This window comes from Excalfactoria chinensis, chromosome Z (assembly GCF_039878825.1).
Source record: "Excalfactoria chinensis isolate bCotChi1 chromosome Z, bCotChi1.hap2, whole genome shotgun sequence".
Taxonomy (NCBI): domain Eukaryota; kingdom Metazoa; phylum Chordata; class Aves; order Galliformes; family Phasianidae; genus Excalfactoria; species Excalfactoria chinensis.
In genome coordinates, this window is record NC_092857.1 from 37064662 (window position 1) to 37088129 (window position 23468).

The 23468-nt window shown below is 36.7% G+C and overlaps 1 protein-coding gene across 7 annotated transcripts in view; it reads right to left on the reverse strand.

Moving 5' to 3' along the window:
* The window catches only part of NTRK2 (neurotrophic receptor tyrosine kinase 2), a 202265-nt gene that overhangs the window by 95456 nt on the left and 83341 nt on the right, over window positions 1-23468 (reverse strand). For 2 of the 7 annotated variants that reach the window (XM_072359870.1, XM_072359868.1), the window contains 2 exons: window positions 20053-20121; window positions 13221-19164 (listed from right to left, as the gene is read on the reverse strand). The exons of 3 other annotated variants lie outside the window; for them this stretch is intronic. In XM_072359870.1, coding sequence (XP_072215971.1) covers window positions 19127-19164; window positions 20053-20121 — 107 coding nt within the window. In that variant the 3' untranslated portion in view covers window positions 13221-19126. Of the gene's footprint in view, window positions 1-13220; window positions 19165-20052; window positions 20122-23468 lie in introns of those variants that run through there. 2 more of the 7 variants (XM_072359871.1, XM_072359869.1) reach the window with 1 other exon arrangement.

The following is a 23468-nucleotide window of genomic DNA, read 5'->3' on the forward strand; positions in this document are numbered from 1 at the left end:
CTAAAATGCATGTTCTTGCTAGAAAACTTGTTTCAAATGCCTGACTCCTCTAGATAGAAAAGAATGTGCAATCATCTGTGTAATTTCCACTGAAATGGCTCTGTGCAGATTTTAGCCCCTCAAATATATCATCAGGCCTTTATGTTGTTGCTTTTCATCTAAGAGCCACAGCTGCTTATGTGTTGATTCAGCTTTATTCTGGAGCATGATTGTGAAAGAGCCCTAGTCAGTGCCAATCTAACTGCTTTTCTTTTTTGTTGTTGTTTTTTTCTTCTTACAGCCTCATCTATATTTTCATGTATGCAAGCATTCACACACCCCTTTACAAGCCTAGTACATGCCAGAGGTCATAATATCTGCAGGGGAAGTTTCCAATTAAGGAAAACACCCTAGAATCCCCTATAGGGTTGCTTCATAATGCAAGTGATTCCCCCAAAGCCATTGAACATACAGGATGCAGGAGCAGACCAGATGCACAGATGTTTAGGTCTGGGACAGAATGACAAGGCAGCTCACTCAAGAAACCTATTTTCCAGTGCTGCAACTGCAATAAATAAGAGGTCTCTAACTGTCGTGTTTTGCCTGAGATTTTATTTATTTATTTAATTATTTATCTCAGAAGCTTGCATTATGCCATATTTGCGATTTTTGATGAAAACTGTGCTGTTAAAACAGGGAAGCTTTCATTGTTGCAGAGCAGTCTTACATGGAGCCAAGGTCTTTGCAGTGTCTCATACTGCCCTGCCAAGAAGGAGGCTAGGCAGGGAAAGAAGGGGGTCAGAGGTAGGACAGCAGACCCAGACTGACCAAGGAGATTACACACTGTGGCATCGTGTTCAGTGATAAAAGCTGGGGCTAAGAATGAGGAATAGGGGTAAGTTTACAGTGGAGGCGTTTATCTTTCCAGTACACTGTTATGGATGATGGGCCCGGATTTCCTTGGAAGTGACTGAACATCTGCTTGCCCATTGGAAGCAGTGATCAAATTCCTTGTTTTGCTTTGCTTGTACACACAGATTTTGCTTTAACTACTAAACTGTCTTTGTCAACTTGTGAATTCTAACATTTTTCAGATTCTTTCCCCATCCCATTTCATGGAATTGATGAGAAGCAATGTGCTGCTGAGCTACCTGCTAGGTTAAACCACAACAGTAATGCATAGTGTTTTTCAAGTGCTGTCCATGAAGAAGAAAGAATAGATAATCCCCCTCTGTCTTACTCCACAGGTGGCACTCATCAAGATTGCCACCAGCAAAGCCTTGTCCTGCAGCAGAGGCTCTTAAACACAATCACCAATAAATACTCATGGCTTGTCCTCTGTGAGGCACATGCTACTATTATTGCTGTTTTGGAGGTAGCAGGAGGAGCTTTTTATGGCTCACTGATTTGCCCTGCATGGCAGGTGGTATCCTTGTCAAAGCCACATGCAGAACAAGGAAGAATGGACAGCTTCTCCTGCCAAACCAGGCAGCCCCTAGAGAGTTACAGCCCTCCTTCAGCTGGGGGATATATGGTGGACATACAGCTGCCTGCTGTCTCACAGGCATGTCTGCAGTATCTGTAGTTCATATCATATGATATGAGCTGTCCTATCATAAAGCATGAGGAATTTATGGCCTCATGTTATTGGTTGTCAACTGAAGCACAGATTGGAGACAAAAATCTAGCTGGGATGGGGTGTGTTAATCAATAGAAGTATGTGAGCCAGAGAAATAAGGACACAGGGCAGCAGAAAACCTGAAAGAAGGGAATAATTGTTTGTCTTTTTTAATATAGACCACCAGGACCACTATAAATAGCCATCTGCAGGTTTGATATGTAGGAAATGTGGGTAAAATTGCAATCCTTTAAAAACCACTACAGTGAAAAATCACCACAGTATGAAAAAAGATCAGCTTGAATATACTTGTTGGTATCAAGTGAGAAGGAATAATACACCTCACATCAGATCCTTGTTCACTTTCTTTTAATTAAGAAACTATTTAATTAACAATAGCTTACTTCTCATAAATAATATAAGGATTAACATTCTCATTCCTAGGACTAGAAATCTTTCTCTGTTGTCTAGAAGATTAATACAAAGCATACAGAAGCAAGGTTCAGTTTCTCCATGCTGTTTTGACAGTTCTTTATCTGAGAGGATAGCAAAGGCATTTGGGATTATCATCCAGAAAAATTTTGCAAACTCTTTTCAGATAGAAGATTTAGAAGATATGGTAGTTATGATATAGTGGAGAAATAACCCTGATACTTCATTGTTTGTTTTTTAAACAAGCTGCATTTAACTGTTTCCCTTCTATAACCTCTCCCCGACTATTTCATGAAGAACAGAGCTGCAAAGAATAGGCATTTTCTATCCAAGTAAATCACTTGAAAACACTACATAAAAATCTCTAAAAATACTCAGGCTTGATTAAAACAAAAACAAAACAAACAAACAAACAAACAAATAAAAAGTCGAGTAACTGGTTTTTCTTTTTTCTTTTTTTTTTTTTTTTTTAAATTCTACAGTGATGTCTCAGAAGGTGCATAAGCCCTTCGGTTTTGCACAGAGAAGGAAACGATATTTATGTAATACTAGATTAGAATGAGGAGTTCCATCTCAAAATTCAGTCAAGAAAGACTGTGCTAAAATGTTATGAAATCTTCCTCAGCCAGTGGAAATGCTCATAAAGTTCAGAAATCTCCACTTATGGATATTTTAAAGCTATATCAGGCAAATGTCTGTTCAGAAAATTACAGGTATGGCCTGGGAAGGGAATTACGATTTCTTTTCAGCCTTATTCTTCCAAAGTACCAAAATGGAGACCTAGAATAGTCTTATGGATAATGTTTTAACTTTTCAAGTAGTGACCCATTTCCACTCAAAATTGAATGAGGTCTGCAGCTAAACAAATATAGAGCTTATATACATAAAATATGTATATTTCACTGCATTAGCAGTTTATTTTTCCAGGCTGCAGAGTCGAGATAGGTCCAGTCAGGTGGGAAATACATCAGTATTGTATGAATCTGAAGACTAGAGTGGGTCTACCAGAATACAGCTTATTTCATTGAGTCCTTTATTTACAATTTCTTTACAATTTTTTTTTCTTTTTTTTTTTAATTATTATTATTTCTGAGAATTCCATTAGTGGAAATACTAGTATACTAGTTACATGACGCTGTGAAATGAAGTCTTGTATTGATTCACATTTTTTTTTAGGAGTATAAGACTCTTGCAGACTCCAAAACCTCCATGAATTATAAAGTCAACACAACTTTTCACTGAAATATATCTTTCAGTTTGTTCTCAACAAAAGTCCCAGCATAATCATTTCCAATTCTTTTTTTCATTTACATTCACACTAGCTAACCTTAAAAATGTCGGTCTTTACAGAAGCAAAATAAAATGATTTATCTGCAAAAAAAAAAAAAAAAAAAAAAAAAACAAATATAGTGCTCAAATAATAAACAGAATCTGCAGAAATGCAGTGTTGCTGTCTACTCAGCTCCCACTGAGATTATTCTACAAGTCAACTAAATATTTCTTGAACTCTCACTGTGTCCCAGCACAGCAACTTCTCATCTCCCAAAATTCCCCGTCCTTGGAAACAGTATTTGAAAGCAACATTCAAGGGTCCATCTACACCTTACATGAAGGAAATGTAAAACTGTTGAACTGACAGTCTAACAACTACAACTTGACAAGTACTCCTCTATGAACAGACTTAGAGTGCCAGTGACTCAACCATCACATAGGTTGGGCAGGGATAGGGTTAGAGTTAGGATTAGAGTTAGGGTTAGGGACTTCTGAACAGAAGAAACTTCAGCACAGAAGAAAGGCTCCCCAAAACTGACCCTCACTGAACACAAAGAAGGTGGCATCTTACTTGGCAGTGCTGAATGATTCCTTTTTTGTGCGTTTTTGTCACAACACTCTAGTTCATTTTCTCTGAAGCCACTGTTCCTAGAGCACTATAGGTAACTATACACTTCTTTGAAATTCCAACAGACATACTACTCCTGCCATGAAAACCTTGCTGGCTTCTGTGGGCAAGCCAGTCTTTTGGGAAGATTTTTGGTGCACAGCAATCATGTGTCACTAGGAAATCTGTTAATAGCTAGGTGAAGCATCTACCAAAGTTTTCAACATGGAATAGTCTTAGCAACATATTTATACTAGCATCCAGTGATCCTCTGCACCTCTAAGAAATCACACATAAAACATCTGTCTATCTATCTATCTATCTATCTATCTGTCTGTCTGTCTGTCTGTCTGTCTGTCTGTCTGTCTATCTACCTGTCTATCTAATCTATCTATCTGTCTGTCTGTTTATAAGTCTTCCTCTTATTTGCTTTACATTTCCATATCTACAGCTTTCTGTAATTTGCTTAACTGGATATTTTCTAAAAAGCAATTCATCTTTGGAGATGAGAGGGATTACTTGGAGGAGTTCCTCTGTCTGCCAGTACAACAGATTAAAGATGCAGAATTTATTTCAGAATAACACTCTTCCTTACTTAAGTGCTATTCTTGAAGCTGTGAACCCTCTTCAATTATAGATCTAAAAATTACTGCAGCAGAGAAAGTGATGCCCATGGACAGAGAGGCATCACCTCAAGTTTCAGCCTGACCCAGCACCCTCAGACAGAAGCTGTGAGATCAAATGCACAAGTTGACTGACTTGACTTTAAATGTTGGCCCTCTAATGTCATTCACGGCCTTCATCCTCCTCCTTGTGAAGGAAAATGCCTCATCCCCCACAGACTTCCTCTCCCTTACCTCTTTCTTTGTAAACACTTCTGCAGTAAGCAGGGAACTGCCCTATGCAGAAAACCGTTTGAAACCTGCTAGCTAGCTCAGCCATCCTGGAGTTGGTCACAGAACAAGCCAGATTCTATCAGTTTTGCTAATGCAGATTTGAAAATGAATACATTAACTGTGAAATTCATCATGAAAACACAATGAGGTTTCAGCAAACTATTAGAATGATCATTTTTAATATTTTGCTTAGCTCTAAATAAAGCAGTTTCTCTCTTTTTTTCTTTTTTTTCACAAGATGTTGCACAGAATATTTTCACAAACATAGAATCACAGAATTATAGAATCAGTAAGGTTGGAAAAGACCTTCAAGATCATCAAGTTCAACTGCAAAACATCTGCAAAGCCAGAACTTCACTAAATATCTAAGTATTTTCCTCTATTTTTTTTTCTGATGGTCCTAGGTTTCTATACTGACTTCCTTCTTCCTTCTTTTTGAAGAGTTTTGTCTTACTCCTTATAATCATTTTTCTCTTGACCACTTGGTTTATCAGCTTTTTTTTATTTATTTTTATTTTTATTTTTATTTTTTTCATCACACTGGATTGCTTATCTCCTTGCAGCTTTCCACCACCTTGTAAAACACTTCAGCTTGCAATTATCCACTTGCGAATACCCACTTATGGCTTCCTGTGTTGTAATTTAGATATAAGCATTAAATAGCATTAGTGCCTATTATTATCTATTTTTTGGGTTACATTCATTTATTCTCAGACTTCTCCTTTTACAAAAAACTCAGTCACGGCTGTTTCTTAGCAACATATTGATCAGAACAAATTTACATGGAAATCAAATACTTTCAGAAAGGACCTGCTAAAGGAAGCTGACAATATAGCCATACTTCTGACAATTTAAAGTAAATACTACCATGCAGAATATAATAGTTTTTCTGTGTAAACCTAATGAACACATGCAGAACAAAAGCACCAAATGAAGTAGAAGACTATATAAACTGTCCTAATTAGTGTACCTCCAAGTTAATCTACAAAAATAATCTGTTTGCCTTCAGAGACTGAGAATCAAAACAAACTGCACACAGCCACAGTCCTCCCTTGCACAGGACAAGAATCAAAACTGGAATTTCAGTGGTCCTATATAAACAGGTCCAAATACCTAAATCACAAAAGGCACACACATCCACTTCCCACATGCAAAAACCCCCCTATACACTCTTAATTTATGTGCACCAGTCCTAAATACACAAGCATCAGACTTCACTGTATGAAGACAGTCACTCAGTACTTCATTCTCTGGTGTGCCCAAATTTACACAAATTCAGCAAACTGGACATTTTTCATTTTTAGTCTTTAAAAAGGACATATTTTCCCTGAAGATTTTTCTACACTTTACTTATTTTGCCAGATGGGGGGGGGGGGGGGGGGGAGGGGTGTATTTTGTTTTGTTTTGTTTTGTGTGTGTTTCATTTGTTTGTTTTGTATTTTTGGTTTTAGCCCAAAATAATGCACTGAATTTCAACTAGCTAGTTCTTTATAATTACAGATAAAAACACTTCTGAGGATAACAAGGAAGTTTAAAATCAAATGCTAAGCATGAAATCCTACAAACAGAAAAAGTGAGATAGTAATTCAAAACGTCTAATTCTCTTCATTCTAATTTTGACAGAGAGTAGTTTATTTAAGTAACAGCGGTACAAGACCCCTGTGAATGTCAGTAGAATCAGGGCTGTTGTATTTATATGAATAAAAATGGTATCCTTTTTGGCTAATGAAGTCTTGTGTTGTTATAGCACTTAGTTCTGTCACTGAAAGCACTGTCTACAATATATGGAGACATATGAATTATGTTAGGAATGGGTTAAAGTAATAGATCTGTATTCATCCCAAGAGGCAATGCCAAAAAGGTAATTGCCCATATTTGTACCACTAGGTTACAAAGGATGACAGTTTCATGTCTTCCTAATGGTTAACTGAAAATCTATAAAATCCATTTCTCTTTCTTGCTGAAAAATTAATATAGCACCAAAACCTGAAATTCCAGCTTTGGTTATGCTCACACAGAACTCCCAGGGAGAAGATTAAAAATGCTATGATTTTTTTGCATGCTACCAAAAATGCAAAGGTTCTGTACACAAGGCTGCTGTTCTGATTATTAAAATTAGCAAGATGTAGATCTTTCAGCTTTCATTCACACAGTTATGGGGACTGAAGCAGGAGAATAAATTAGCTTGCTGGAAATCTTTTATCTCTGGGAAGCAAACTCCTCCTACCATTTCTCACTTTCAATCTCCCTTTTAGAGCTCAACCAGAAACAGGAAATCGGCCAAGAAGAAAGCCCAAGTCCTAGGCAAATTTAAAAACAGTGCTGCATGCTCATCCTGACAAACATGCAGAACGCATGCAGGTGTTTTGTGCCTAGGCACACCCCTTGTGAAGCTTTCAGCTGAGTCTTGTGCCACAGAAATGAAACTTCGTAAGTGACAGTCCAGGAAGCCTCATATATAATAACCTCATTTATTTTATAGAAGAATAAGGTACTGCACTGCATCTAAGGTCAGAGTCTGGGATTTTGTGCAATTGAATAAAGCAGACAAGCATCTGCACAGACTCTTTGCATCCTGAGACATCTGGGTGGGATTCCTTATGAATGCAATGAGTTAAAGTTACATTTATATTCTGTATCAAATAAATACATCCTACAGTAGCCTGACTTACAACACCCAAACCAAGACCCACAATGCCTCTGAATGGGAAAAAGAAAAAAAAAAAAAAAAAAAAAAAAAAAAAAAAAGCTTTTCTGAATTTACCTCTCCTCTTAGAAGCGATAAAACCCTTTCTAAATAGCCTGATGACAGGATAACTCAGTCTCTCTGCCATCAATCCTCAGCCTCTCTTCACAGTCTGCCAAAAGCTGCTTTTTCCTGGCATGAGTATCTGTCCCCTGGCAATCACCAATCAAACCGCTATCATGCGAGCTATCTACTAATCACCAGTGGTTACAACTGTACACAGCTTGTGCAAAATTCAGACCAGATGTCAGAAGGAAAAGTGTTAATACTCCATGGTTAGGAACACCAGCTCTTAGAAGCCAGCCCACCAGCTCACCATGACAGGTGACAGAGGGTGACAGGTCTCTGGGAAGGCTGCTCTAACAGAAGCAGGCCTGTATTTAGACTCCAACAAAGACTGAAGCTACTGTGGGGAATGAAAACATGGCGCCTCTTTGAGAAAGGAAAAACAGGAACAATAAATTTTTCCCTTCCTCTTGAAGGGGGAAGTGTGGCTCTTTCTTTACCCAGGAAGAGACTGTATCAGCTCCCAAGCGAGAGCCAGTGCCGACACATGGGAAAAATAAACCTCACATCCCACATAATGAGTAAAAAGCTGGCCTCTGAGCACTCTGCTTAAGAAGTCATACCTCAAATACTTGGTGGTTACTATAGAAAGGATACACTTGGGTAATTCACAGTCAACTGATTTTGGCTCATATTCTCATAAGTCAGGAAACATAGTTTCAGTGATATGGGTCATATTTTATAAGCATTTCATGCATTGAAAAATAATGGGAAAGCTGATCAATCAGTAATTACAAAGGAGATAAAGCCTGTGTGTCATAATCCTTCCCAAGATCTATCAGAGACTGAAACATCACTGGGCTGTTTGCTAACCAGAAAAAAATCCCTTACCAACACAGGCAGTCAGCTATGCTACAACACATACTGTACCTTATTTTGCCACAAAACTACTTTTGGCTTATAGAAGATAAAACCAAAATTTCCTAGGGATATCGTCTAAACAGCTGATATTGACAGAAAAATCAGTGAGCAGGGCCTACCACAAGGAAAGCAATATGGTTATTTCTTTCAGCTTTAAATGTTCCTCATACTTAGGGTAATGCACACTGCTTTTTTAAGTTTTGTAGAGAAGTGAGTGTCTTGTGTGTTTTCTTCTGCAAATTAAAAGCATGCCAATACTTCAATCTTTGTTCTAACTATATTACTTGATTTATGGCAGAATAAGGGAGAAAAAAAAAAAAAGGATTTTTTCAAGAGTCCTAAAATATTTCATTGTGGTGACATAAGTTATGACTTTACAGATTAATTACATATAATCGAAACAGGAATCTGTGATGCTATTAGTCCTACAGACTTTCACCCTGGGACAACCTGGGGCAGAAATGTTTCAGCTAACAGACCTCAGCACCATGCAAAACTTCTTGAGAACGCATTACGATTGGCCTCATGGCACGTATCTTTAGAACACTTACTTAGGAAGCAAGGTCTGTGTGAGGATGCCTACGGGAATAAAGGCATGATGAAAACTCAGCATGGAGCGACAATGAACTGAAAGAACCATTACGTAGCTTGGACAAATGCTTATATAGAACTAGTTGTTTTCTTCAAACATGTTCCCTGAGGCAGAGATGAAGTGTTCATTACTGAGGCATTACTTACTTCAACACTGTACACACTGAAATTCTGCTAAAACTCTTCCAGGATAAAACACAGCAACTCTTCAGTAGGATAACACTAGTCATCAAGAAACTGCATAAAGAATTGCCCATCTGGCTTCAAAGACTTTCATCATTTTCTTTTCTTTTACTTCTCATATCCAATATTAATTACTAAGTCATTGAGGAAGTATTACCTGCACTGTCATCAAAATCTAGCTCCCAGCACACTTGCGTATTTCCCTTTTGTTGAACAACCCTCTTGGGAAAATGCCATGAGTAGAGCAACCAGTTGAATACTCTGCTTCTTTTGGATGTATAAGCAGGAGAGCACATCTGCGTGGCCAAAGCCATGTGCTGTAACACATACCATGAAGGTATGAAATATACTATCACATTCTTATTCTAACTCAGTCCTCAACACTGTTTGGGACCTTATATTGTTATTATTATTGTGATTATTACTGGCATGCCAGACATCATAGTATCATCATAGTATCATAGTATTGTGCGAGTTGGAAGGGACCTTAGAGATCATCGAGTCCAACTCCCGGGATTCGAGCCCTCTGTGTAGCAGAGCGGCACTTCTACCCCTTGCGCCACAGGGGGGATTCGAACCCGGGCCCTCTGGTGTTGCAAGCGGCAATTCTACCGCTGCGCCACCGGGGCACACATGAGTACAGACTAGGAGATGAGTGGCTGTGGAGCAGCTCAACAGGAAGGGACTAGGGGGTGCTGGTGACAGCAGCTCAGCGTGAGCCAGAAGTGAGTCCTGGTGGCCAAGGGAGCAAACTGCAATTAGGGTGTATTAAACACAGTACAGCCAGCTGCCCAAAGGAAGTGATTCTCCTGCTAAATTTAGTGTTGGTGTGATCTCATCTTGAAAACTGCTTGCATTTCTAGTCTTCACAATATAAAAAGGATATTATGGTCCTTGTAAGCATCCAGAGAAGGGTAACACAGCTGGTAACAGGAGACATGTCCTGTGAGTTGAGGATTAGGGCATATGGGCTGTCCAATCCAGAGCAGACACAGCTGAGAGTTGACTGCAGTGGTCTCCCTGGCTGAGGGAGGTGTTAGGCTCTGCTCCTCGGAACCCATGGCAAGATGTGGGAACAACACACTGCACTGGCAAGGGAGGATCAGACTGGACATTAGAAAACATTTCTGTCCCATGAGGGTGGTCATATGCTGGCAAAAGCTTCCCAGAGAGGTGGTAGAGGCCTCTCTTCAGTTTTCCACTGAATTATTCTATTCTGTTCTATTCTATTCTACAAACTATATTTGAAGTATGCTGTGATGAAAAATGCAGTAATAGCATCATAAGGGTTATGGGAATAAACCACAAATTTTCAAAATACAGTAGGGAAACATATAATAATCATATAAATATATATAATCATACAAACAAAGCAAACAAATGCTTTTAAGTTACTGTTTTTCAACTACCAGAACAAGCCATTCATTTTAAATACAGTATTAACTTGTGCACAAAACAAGAACTGTAACCCAAATTCATTTTCGGCTCAGTTTCAAATACATCTTTCTGGTTTCTTTACCCGCTCTCTCCTGCTGCCATACATTCTGAATTGCAATTTTATGTTGTGAAGGGACTATTTGGTTGCAATTCCATTTTCTGTTTACAGACCATAATGACAGTCTGTCTCCTTTATTGCAAACTCTGCTCTATGACGAAAGTACTAGAGCTCTGGGTAGTAACTTGCATCCCAAACAAAACACTATCATTTAAATGTGGAGTGTCTTTCAGCTTCAGTGAACTAGCTACAGAACACTTAGCTTAGAAACCTGCATATGATATTTGTTTTTCATGGGAATAACACACTTCCAAAAAGTATTTCTATAGGATTATCTGAATATCAGAAATCTGGTTTTTGTGAATTTACAATCATCTTCACAAAAGTGAAAAATATGAAGACCTGCTTATGTGCAGCTATTGCATTTATTTTAGTTTTAGGTCCTGATTACTATTAAACTATAGAAAGATGCACCAAATGATCAGTCTGAAAGCTGACTTTAAATTTATTTTATACTTAATATAATGACAACTAGAAGGTAATATTTGAAAATTATTTTTATATGTAAATAAAGAGAGTGTAGTGATAAAGCAATGTAAGATAGTAATATCTAATACATGCTGATTGCATTCTTTTTACTAATTAAAAGGACAAAAAAGAAAGGCAAGTATTTACAATAATACTGCTATGTTACAGTTTATACTGGGAAGGAGGGAGGGAGGGAGGGAGGGAGGGAGGGAGGGAGGGAGGGAGGGAGGGAGGAAGGAAGGGAGGAAGGAAGGGAGGAAGGAAGGAAGGAAGGAAGGAAGGAAGGAAGGAAGGAAGGAAGGAAGGAAGGAAGGAAGGAAGGAAGGAAGGAAGGAAGGAAGGAAGGAAGGAAGGAAGGAAGGAAGGAAGGAAGGAAGGAAGGAAGGAAGGAAGGAAGGAAGGAAGGAAGGAAGGAAGGAAGGAAGGAAGGAAGGAAGGAAGGAAGGAAGGAAGGAAGGAAGGAAGGAAGGAAGGAAGGAAGGAAGGAAGGAAGGAAGGAAGGAAGGAAGGAAGGAAGGAAGGAAGGAAGGAAGGAAGGAAGGAAGGAAGGAAGGAAGGAAGGAAGGAAGGAAGGAAGGAAGGAAGGAAGGAAGGAAGGAAGGAAGATAATCCTTGTTTGCATTTTTAAACTAATTTGGCTTGTCAAACTCAGGAATCTATATTACTATTTATCCTGTGTACTTCCTAATCTGCCGGTCTGCATAAATGGCTACTTTCACTTTTGCTTCTACTTTGCCCTTTTTTAGTTGTTCTCTTCAGATAGTAACCTTGTTTTATTGAGGATACAAATTTTGTATTACAGTGTTTCACTTTTAAGCTCTGTTAGCATTCAAAATATGTATATATATATATATATATGCAACAAATGTTTTTAATTTAAAAAGATTTGGCAAGTAGCTGATAATTTTATTTGAATACTCTCTTTAAATATTGTCTTTTCCAGCGCTATCAATATCATAATTATCTACCCTTAGTAAGAAGTCCTACTGAAAGTGTCTCCAAAGGAATAGGCATGCCTGATGGACAGGCCTGCCTGCCTTATAAGGTGGCAATACATAATAATTGTTTTAAAAACACATTTTGCATAGATGATGACACTATGTGACATCACAGTTGTGTCAAGTTTTGTCAATGGATGAAAAAGTCCACATGAGTGTACAAAGCAGGTTGGGTAAAACACTCAAAATACTGTGATCTCATTGAAAAAATGTGATCAAACCCTTAACTGACAAGAAAAGGAACATGTAATACAATATTTGCATCTGCGACAAAAGAAACAAAAGCAAAATACAGAGAAAATAAAACTTATGATGAAACTGTGACATAACAGTTTCAGTGTTCTTAAGTTGTGCACTCTGTTTCAATAGTTCAATTAAGAGATGCAAACAGCCCAGCCTGACAAACAGAAGACTCAAATCAAAACTCATCCTTCAAATTGCAGCACTGATGTTTCCCAAAAACAGTTCGTAAAATCAACAGAGCGTGCTTGAGCATTCAATCACACCACTTTTTCTACAGAAAAGTTTTGAGTAGAAGAAGTGTTGTCTGAAATGTAAAACTTGCTGTCTTGTGTCCAACAGCTGAATATGTAGTCATTTAATCTGAATAAAGGCATGTCTTATTAAATGTACATACTAAACACATGTGCATTTACATTAAATTACATAGAAATATGACTATCACTGAAAGGTGGTTGCTTTGTTGCTTTTTTTTTTTTTCTGAAGCAGGGAGTTTTTTAAAATATAGTAATCATTCGTGATGCTATAAAAATGCAGAGCTGAGTCTTACAATATATCAGAAAACAAAAGCAAGAATAAGCACATATATATAACAACAGATATCAGCTGAGGAACTCCACAATTCAGGTATTTTCCAACACAGTATAAAATTTCTGATGAAATAGTAGACATAAGTACTTTATAGAGAGTGAACGACACAATGATAATGAATTATAAAACTTTATTGGGCTGTTAAAAATAAGTTTGTCAAATACATGTCTTCAAAGTATGGATTGTCTAAAGAGTTACAGTAGCACTTGGCAATAAAACCAGTCATTGTCTGTTATTTACAGGACATATAAAACAGTTTCAATGTGAAGAACTACAAAGGAGAGGGAGGGAACAAAAATTCACAGCCTGCTGATGGATTACAGCAAACCGTTCTCTTTTTTAGAATGTTGTTAAGGTAGAAGACATTTCTGTTCTATCATTTAGAGCATTAATTTTTTCAGCTTCTGAAAGATAGATTTGAGTACAGAATGTTTAACTTCCATATCTTGACACCAACTGAATCAATTTCTTCCTATTTTTAAATTGAACCTAAACCTAAGAAATATTCAAAGGATGCAGGGATCCAAATGGCAGCAGAATACATTTTAAATATGTTTACTGAGGCCATTGATCTCAGGCTTACATTGATACAGGCTTACAGGCATGTGTGCTCCATTCTGCTCCAGAAATACCAAGGAAATAGCTATGTTTAAAAAATAAAAATAAAATAAAAATAAAAAAAGAAAAAGTCAGGATTTCCTTTCCCGTTTTACAGACATGCCTAGGGAATGCACCAGACTCTTCTTACATCAAGGGAAAAATCAAAGCCATTGGAAGAAAGTCATCACTTCCTCCTCTTTCTCAATCAGACAGTTCCCTGAATAACGACCTAGATGCTAGTTCTTGTCATTCCAGACAATGAAGAAGGTTACATTGAAAACACACACAAGGAGGGAAATCTCCTTCTAAATTAATACTAGTCTACTGAGAAACACTGCTGTGCATTGCTGCCTCTAGGGACTACTGGCCCCCTTCAAAATGAAAACATTTTTACTCTGTACTGCCTTCAAATAAGCACATGTGCTTATTGACCACATTCCTTGCAGCTGAAAAAATACAGCTAATCATGGAAGGATGATAGCAAAATTACAAGGATATGGTATGCCTGTATCAAAACAATACATACCATAATATGGACTTTTTCAATTTATCTTTTTTCATGAATGGATACATTTCTGAAACTAATTTCTCATGTAAAATATGAATAACTTCCAGGTTTGATAAAAAGACTCTTCTACAAGTACAGCCAAACAACCTGCATGCCTGTGGAATTCAATACCTATACTTAATTCCAATTAATCATTTCCTATTTTAATACCAAATTTAATATGTAAATTCAAAAGAAAAACAGATAAAAATGAAAGGCAGATTCAAAAAGTTGGGCATATGCACTTGCATGTAAGTAGGGGAATGGAATGGAATGCAATGGAATGGAATGGACATTGAAACATTGTGAAATACGTGGTATCAGTATTCTCTGTGTTTCTTATAATGGTGTAGTTATAGTTCTCAGTACTTTCAACCATCAATAAACATTTACTATGGACACTGGATGACAAAATCCAATGCAAAATCCTGCTAGGTGCAGGCTCAATATGGGCCTGCATTATCATCTGGACTACTTTACACCATTGCATGAAGCCCTTCATGCAAAGGGCATTCAAAGACCCTGGACATCAGGGGAGATGTGAGAAGAGAGTTTACAGAACACGAAGAAGGAGAATGATTAAGTCTGCCATGAATGGAACAAAAGGAATGAGAGAACCACTGAAAAATATAAATTAAAAACAGAGTATAGTGAGAAAGAAGAATAAGGTAGTAAATGCAAAAAATGTTCAAGTAAGCCTTGGGAGTTTCCTTCTGAATGGGACAAAAAGTATTTGCCTCCCTCACTTCTGCATAGGTTTTTGATGTTTGAAAATATTCACTATGCAACAGGAGAAGGAGTGCTGAATTGGAAAGATTTCAAAAAGGACACTCTTTCTATCAGTTTGGTAACTTTACAAACTTTACAAACTGCTTGAGTACTTTTAAAAATTCAAACAGTTGTATCTAAAGTTCTATCCTGAATGCCTGCCAATAACAGTCAGCATGTCATGCACAGCTGGGTGAAGGGTCTCAGAAACGGGACCTTTGTATTAACGCTTTTGTGGAGAGAGTTAGTAGGAAGTGTATTGGTCATTCCTATGAGGCAGATTTCCATAATGCTTTTAGTCTTTGTAAAACGGTGTTTAAGGAGTGCCTGCACCATACGGAAGAAATGGACTTTTAGTGCTTCAGCCCAGTGTCAAAGAAGAGTTAAGCAATTTCTGTGAAAGCTATTTGAAACAGAATCAAAATTACTTCCAACTGGTTGTCCACGGGTTTTCTTGGCAATGTCTGATGCCACCAAGGATCTTGCTCCCACTGAAATTAATGGCTTTCTGGAATCACTCCTATGTGGAAGAGACCCAGTTGCTAGTCAAAGGCAGTGGAAAGGACAGGGAGTGCCTTGCTACCCAGACACGTTGCAAATGTGTCACAGCAGCCTCCTTGACAGCAAGTTAGTTCTGTGACTTCTGCAGAAGAGGACATGTTCCCCAAGTACCCTTTTGCAGGAAGAGCCTTCCTGTATGCACCCACCTCACTTGATGTGGCAGACAACAGCAGCAAGGATAATGCAGACCTGGGGCTCTGCCTGGGAGCAACGTACTCCTTTCCAGCATAGACCTGGCCACTTCCAGCAAGTTCAGCTGGAATGGGTTTATTTAACAGCCTTGGTTACATGCCCTGCCTCACACCAAAACTCACCCCCAGGTCTCCTTCCAGTCCTGCAGGTAATCTGCTTATTAAGCTGTTCAAAAGTTTATCTCAGTACCTTTCTGAATGCATAAAATGCCATTTTAAAGCAAATTTGAGCATAAATCCCTTCTAGCAGAACATTAAGAATATGCTTTTATTTTAGGTTTTATGTCTGGCATATTGGAAAAAAAAAAAAATAGCAACTCTGCTTATAAACATTTCATAGCCTTTTTTTATTGCTTAGTGAAAAAATATAAAAGCTTTTTAGTATCAAATCCTTGATGTTCAGCAACTTTACCATGTTAATGGCTCCTGCATGATTCTTAGTTTGAGTGTCACTTTGTTTTAAGGAGATCAGGAATTTATAATTAACTGAGCACTTTCTAAACTAACACCATTTGAGCAGATCAGAATCCGAACAGTTAAAAGCAATGTCACTTAAAATCTGGCTTAAAAACAGGAGCTAGTAAGTACTATGATTTCCACATTAGAAGTTTAGCTCCCTTAGCTTTAAGAGGTTCTGGCCACATACTGAAACCATTTTAGGATCATATTATCTTTTTCCATTAAGCATTAAACATCAGCATTAAGACATAATTAGTAACAAATCATGTGCTGTAATCCATAAGATTCTGTGAATATCTGCATCATATAACAGTGCACTGAGAGGCTTATATAAAAGATAATACAAAATGCTTAAGAAGGAAATACTACAATATATATATAAATATATATTTTGCTTGTGCATAAATCAGATCTGGTTTATTGATGTTACCTCCATGATTACATTTAATCCAAAATACTGTAAGTACATGCTGAAATACTTGAAGGTCCAACCTATTCCTACATGATAAAGATGAACTGCAAAGTGCTACAAAATAAATTACAAAAAAAGTATGTAAAGTCCCAAATCAATATCTGTGCACATTTCTGCATATAAATATAATAAATCATAAAGAACTACCATTTAAAATGGAATATTTCAAAAAAATCATCTGTCAAATTCCAACTTGGCAAGTCTGTGATTTCCTTGACAAAAGAAAAGGGATCAGACTCTCACCTCATTTATTTGGCAATGAATTATGAATATATAACTGAAATAAGCTGACTTTGTTCCAGCATAATTTAAGACCGGAATCTGGGCTACTAGGTCAAGCTCTGCTCATGATTCAGCTTACATCTAATGCAACTCCACTGACTTTTTTTCAAATACTGATTATCTAAATGATTTGCTATTAATTAAGAATCATCTCAGTAGCTTTGGATGTTGTTTCAAAATGGGGAAAGTAAGTAATAAATATGAGAATAAAATAACTAAAAGAAAGCTAAAGAAGAATCAGTAGCAGAATAGAAAGCATCACCCTAAACTGTGATTATTTCCATTTAGACCTAGGGAGTAAAAAAGGCAGGTATTCCTAATATATTTTTCCAAGGAATGGCAGAACCCTTGCTGATATCTAACTTCACACAGGGAGCATGACTGATGTCTTCAACTGCTGCCATCCCTCCCAGAATCACCAGAGAATCTGGTGATTCCTAGATCATCATTACACTCCCAGCTCTGCCCTCTTTTTTAATGTTATGTGTTAAAAAACACATATTTGGGACAGATTTTGGAGAAGGCAAGAAAGCACTCCAGCAACTGCAGCTCCCATTCTGCAGCCAGTTACACAAGAAAGGAAATATCTCACTACACTGATCCTGAAGAATTCAAATGTGAACTTATTGACTAATAAGGACATTTAGAAAACTTGACAGCAAGAAGAAAGAACTTGGATGTCAGAGAGCGAAGAGAGTGTAAGAAAAAAACTCAAAGAACTAAAAGTCTTTAAAGGCAAAGGAAGATAACTATTTGGAAAAAAGAAAAAAAAAAAGGCTAAGACAAGAAAAAAGGAGACAGAATATATACTTTTGTAGAAAGGGAAGGATAGAGTATACTTTAAAAAACCGTTGACATTCACAACAGTTTTTCAATGGAAGAGTGAAAATGCCTGAAATTAAAAACAAATAAACAAACAAACAAAAAAAAAGCAAATGTAGAAGAGAAAAAATAATACAATCTTTTGCTTGTTTCTCAAGGAACTAAAATCAAAAGCTCAGAAATTCAATCAAAATTAATAGAAATATATTCATCTATCTCAGTCTTTTGCTGCTAATCTTCCTAACTAACTTCCAGCTAAAAAAAAAACACAGAAACTTCACCTTTCCTAAGATTAGTCCTTAAACAGAAAAGATCAAATTTTAAGCTCAGGACTTTGTAAGTACGCAGAATGAAAATGAATTTCTAACAATATGCCCAAATGCATCCCAGTTGTTGCAAAATTCTAGTGCCTTTGCAAACCTTCCTTGCAATTGTGAAGATTCCTGGGGACAGTACACTTCTATTTGAACAGCTGAATATTCCTATAAACATACAGTCTGAAGGACCAACATTATAGTGTTGCTACTCTTGCTTTTGGTTCAGAATCAGCATTCCAGACTGCTAAAGGTCTGTGTTCTTATGGATAATACTGAATAAGCATGGCTGACTGACTGGTTAAGTGATGGCAGTCATTCAAAACCCAAACCAGTGATGAACAATATTGTGCTCATTATCCATACAGCTCAGATTCAGCATCTACCTGGCAAAGTCAGTGGAACCACATGTATAAATATGATTTACAGGGCCAACTCTGCAATTTACTGCTTCAGTATTTAAGGCTATATCTTCAAAACATACACAAACTTAGCTTTAAGTATGTCAGCATTCCCACTGAAATCAATGGGTTCATGCGCATACTTAAATAAAGTGTTTGTGGAAGAGTTTTATGAGCCATTTATGCAAAAATACAAGTGCAACTTTGCAGTTCACCTTTGATAAATATTATTTATAAAAACAACATCTTTCTAGTTAAGTTCAAACAGAAAAAAAAATGACATAGGAAAACAATGTAATGTAATTTCAACTCAAAGTCATTTTGAAGACACAGTGAGGACAAGGCAATAGGAAAGAGTGTGGTAGCTTATTTCTGGACTTTCTTGAATTTTATAGCTGCCTCAGGGCTTAGCATTGCCCCATTCTTGAAAAACAGCTACTGGCTTGAAAGTACTTCTAGAGTTTTCCAAACACAACCAGTGTCTAAAAGAGAAGTCCAAGGGAGGAGGCATTTCACTGGGCAAGAACACTGTCCACTCCCTAGTGTGCAGCATACAGCTTCCATAATAAGCTCAACAGCCCCACTCTCATCATTTTCATATTTCATTTACCCATCCAGTGGGATCTTATGAAATAAAACAAAACCTAAAAGAAACAAAATAAAATATGAGAAATCATGCTATGAGAAAAAGTCAAAGAAAAATCAATACGAAAGTCCAAACACAAATGGATACTTGACAACCGAACACATAAACATAAAATGCATTTAAAGCATGCACAAAATGTTAAATAAAAATGGCACATGACTTTATGAAAATGACAAAATTAGTTCTATCTTGAGGCCAGAATTTTATTCATCAATTAAAAATTTATAACGTGTGTTACTTATTTGTCTTTAATGAGTCTAAATATACATAATAAGCTGTAATGCAATCAGTCTGGAAATCTTTAGCCAAGGCCTGCACTTTGCACAGGCAGATGAACCTCAGCCAGAAGTCCTGCCTTGTCCAAACAACTACAGTGAGCAAAACCACAATCAGGTTTAGGTGTTCTGTATCTTTAGATTGGTCTATTCACTGACTGGAGAATCCAGCTATGCCACAGAGTTATAGTTACACAACAACGGGGTCCTCTGTAATCTTTGTTTCATGCCTTATGTCACACAGATAATCCTCTCTGCTCCAAAGAGGTTTCTGCACTTAGTGTCAAATAACTTTGCAATGGCAGAATAAACAAATAAACTAACAAACAAATAAATAAATTGGGGAAAATATTATTTAACTATTGTATAACTTATTGTCTCTGAATATCAAAAGAAACTTGAAAATCAAAACCTATGTATGATGAAACACTGAAACACAACTAAAACCCCCCAGGTCATGATCTGTTCTTAGATGAAGTAGAAATCAGAAATTAGAATGTGCACCTAATGTTGAAACATTACCTGATAATCTAAGGCTAAGAGTTTCAAAGCTATATTCAGCCCTATTTGACCCTACAGGATAAATACTTCCTAGAACATCATTGTCTTACCTAGTCTGTTGTTATCTGAAGCAGTTGAGTTATTATGTACATCACTGTTCATAGTCACCATTACTTGTTCTAATGACATTTGAAAACAAAAACAAAAACAAACAAGCCAAAAAAAATCATGTGAGAATTGTACTACTATCCTGTAAATGTAAACTTCCTAAGTAGTTTTTTTAATTATTCATTGGCAGTGTTTTCTTTTTTCAACTTGCTTTAGTAAATTATGAATATTTATGAAGAGCTGAAAACATAAATATATTCCACAGCACTTTAAACAACAATTCAGTTGTTTTGCTAGTTTTGAGCCACTGCCCATTCCCAGAACTGTATGTCAAAATTATTTCATCTGGAACAATTGACATGATTCAGCATAAGAAATCAACAAACAAAACTAAACCAAACCAAACCAAAAACAACTAAAGAAAAAAACAACAGCAACAACAACAGAAAAACAAACATAAAGAGATGTGACTAATTTTCCAATTAAAATATAATTTAAAACTCCATTGCAGACTCAAGAAAAATAAATGCACAGTTGCAAAGTATATTAATACTCGTGATGGCATATACAAGTCTAACAGAGTTTAAGTTAGACTGAGGATCTATTTCTAGAGGCTGTACAAAGTTGTCAAGCTTTTCTGGTCCTTTTGTCAGTATTTTTACTAAGTCACTGCAGTTAATCATTATTTCTATAGTAATATTATAAAAGATGTGGTGAAGTTAAGGGTTAGAGGGGAAAAAAGAAGCATCATCATGTTCTTGTCAGCCTAGCACTGAAAGCTACTGTATTGTTACTACCTTCCCTCAGAAGTTCCCAAGCCTTGCAGATCTCCAGTGTGGATATACATATCTATACCACTAAAACAAATCACTGCAAGTGAAATATGTCTAGTCTTTTAGTTTGTTTCTTACCTAGTCTGTTGCAACCACAGTGAAATCAAACTGCTGTGTTTAAAGTAACTTTTCAATATTCATTTGAGAAGTTCTTAATTGCAACTCCAAATATGTTAGCAACACTAATAGTTTTAAGTGGTTTCAGAAAGAAAAAACAAACAAACAAACAAACAAAAAACCACCACAGTATGGAAAGTGAGATCTAGGGACCTGAGCATTCTACAAGAGTCAACACATCCATGGTGGAGTCCTACAAGTCCCGTTGAAGGCACAGGTTAATGACAATAAATAGATTTTGCAAGGGAAAAATAGGATTAATATCTCAGTCTACAAAACTGACTCACACTGAAGTGTTCATGAGCACAAATATCTATTATCTATTCAATTGTAAAACAAAGCCAAAATTACATTACACACAGCAGTAACTTCCTTATTTTTTCCCAGACAGAATAAGTATAATCTGAAGAAATTTTTACAGGGACTTATTATTTTACATAGTCAAACTCTATTTCAGAGTGCCAGTTTCAGGTCAAATGCAATTTTTACAGCAGAAACCAAACCTCCAGAGATAAGTTTACAAACACTAAGAGGAGTTGCCACACTATAATAGATGTCTAGTGGCTAAGACATGTGCTCAATCTGTAGAAGACCAGATAATTTCTTTCTGAGTGCTCCAAATGCAACTCTCTAAGAACAGAAGTATTTCTCTAATTCTGTGCATGTGGCTTTTATTTCTTTCACTTTTCTTGTGTGTTCCCTAACAACAACAAAACAAACAAACAAACAAGGTCTTATTTTGTGTGTAATGAAGCAATTTGATGAAACTGAAATAAGTTTCAGATTTTCATTCTGGTGAGAAAAAAAAGAGGAAAGAAGAAGAAAAAGAGAGGGGTTGAAAAGGGAGAGGAAAGGCAGAGGACAGGGGTCACAGCTGTGACAAGCCACAGGTGAAAAGGAAAAAAGGACTAGAATATAAAGATACAGAAATTGCACAGGAGTGCTTTAAAAATAGTTTCAGGGGAAGTAAAGAAATCTACAAATGCATTAAGCAGCAAGCAATCTGGATTTAATTTGTACACTTACTCTTTGACTATTTGGAGTAATAGCAAAATATTATGGGTAGTGGGTTTTCAGAAGATTATTTGTCTCATCCTAAATGCTTCCCAGAGTTCAACAGCCTGTTGGACAGGTTAATGCAAAGCGTAATTTTGGCCCCATTGCCCTATTAGCTGCCAGGGCACGGAATTCTGAGTTTAATGTTAGTGTTATGAAAACATGGCAATTATGTAAGCAGCCACTCAGACTTGTACAAAAGTACAAAAAGAATAGAAATTTTAAATAAATAAATAAATAAATAATCAATAAAAATGGAAGAGAGAGAGAAGCTATCCATCTTCCCCGTATAAAGAGTTACAGAAATTCATTTATCATTTAAGTGAACATTATATGCCTATATCTCAAATGCTAATGTCTTGAATGTAATGAAAAAAAACTACAAATTATTTCAAAACATAACTCATCAATACTTTTCTTCCAGTATAAGTTTATCATTCAGAGAGTTCAGAATTCATTATGAGTCTTAATACAAATCTACATCCTTTACTGACAGTAACAAACAGTGATTCTACAATATACTATTGTGAGGACACCAAATTTACACCCATAAGTTCTCTTCCAAATAGAATGCACTGAATAAAGTACAGTATGAATTATGTTGCTGATACAGATCCAGCTGAGCCAAGAGTGAGGATTTTATTATTATTATTTTTTGATCTTACAGTTCACTTTCTGTAAACTGGAAGTTCTGCAAACAACTATCTCAGGACTTTTGTAAATCCATCATTCAGATGCTAAATCATCTGTAACCACCTAAGAGTTTACTTTCATTGAGAGCTTGATAAAATCTCTTTAAGATCAATTGCTTTTAGTTTTTCTATTTTTCTATTCACTATATTAACAGCACCATGGTTAAAAAAAAAAAAAAAAAAAAAAAAAAAAAGAAAAAAGAAAAAAGCCAATCATAGAATTCCTTCTTTATCTTCAGAGAGGATCCTTTTTCCTCTTTTAACCAGCACACAATATAGATTTGAATAGTTATGAGCATCATTCTGGCATCGTAATATCTAATGCATTTTAACACTGTATTTCTGAATGCTCCTGTTAATGGGATAGAAGCTCATCAACTGGCTCAATTTAATCACAGATCCTTAGCATTGGAAGGGACCTGTAAGCGCTATCTAGTCCAGCTTCCCTGCAATGAGCATCTGCAGCTAAATCTAATTGCCCAAAGCCAGATCCAGTCTGGCCTTTCTAGCTGCCCCAAAAAATCTCGATCACGTTCCATCTCACAGGAAAGAAAATGTTATGACAAGGTCTTCTAAACATTTTCACAAAGAAATACAAAATTTTAGTAGTCTGAGATCCTTGTTGTCTAAAAGGATGCGAGAAAATATTCTGATGAGTTGGAGTCTGCAGGCATACTTCCTTGGTCATTACAAACTTGATCTCAGTTCTGCCAGAGTAAA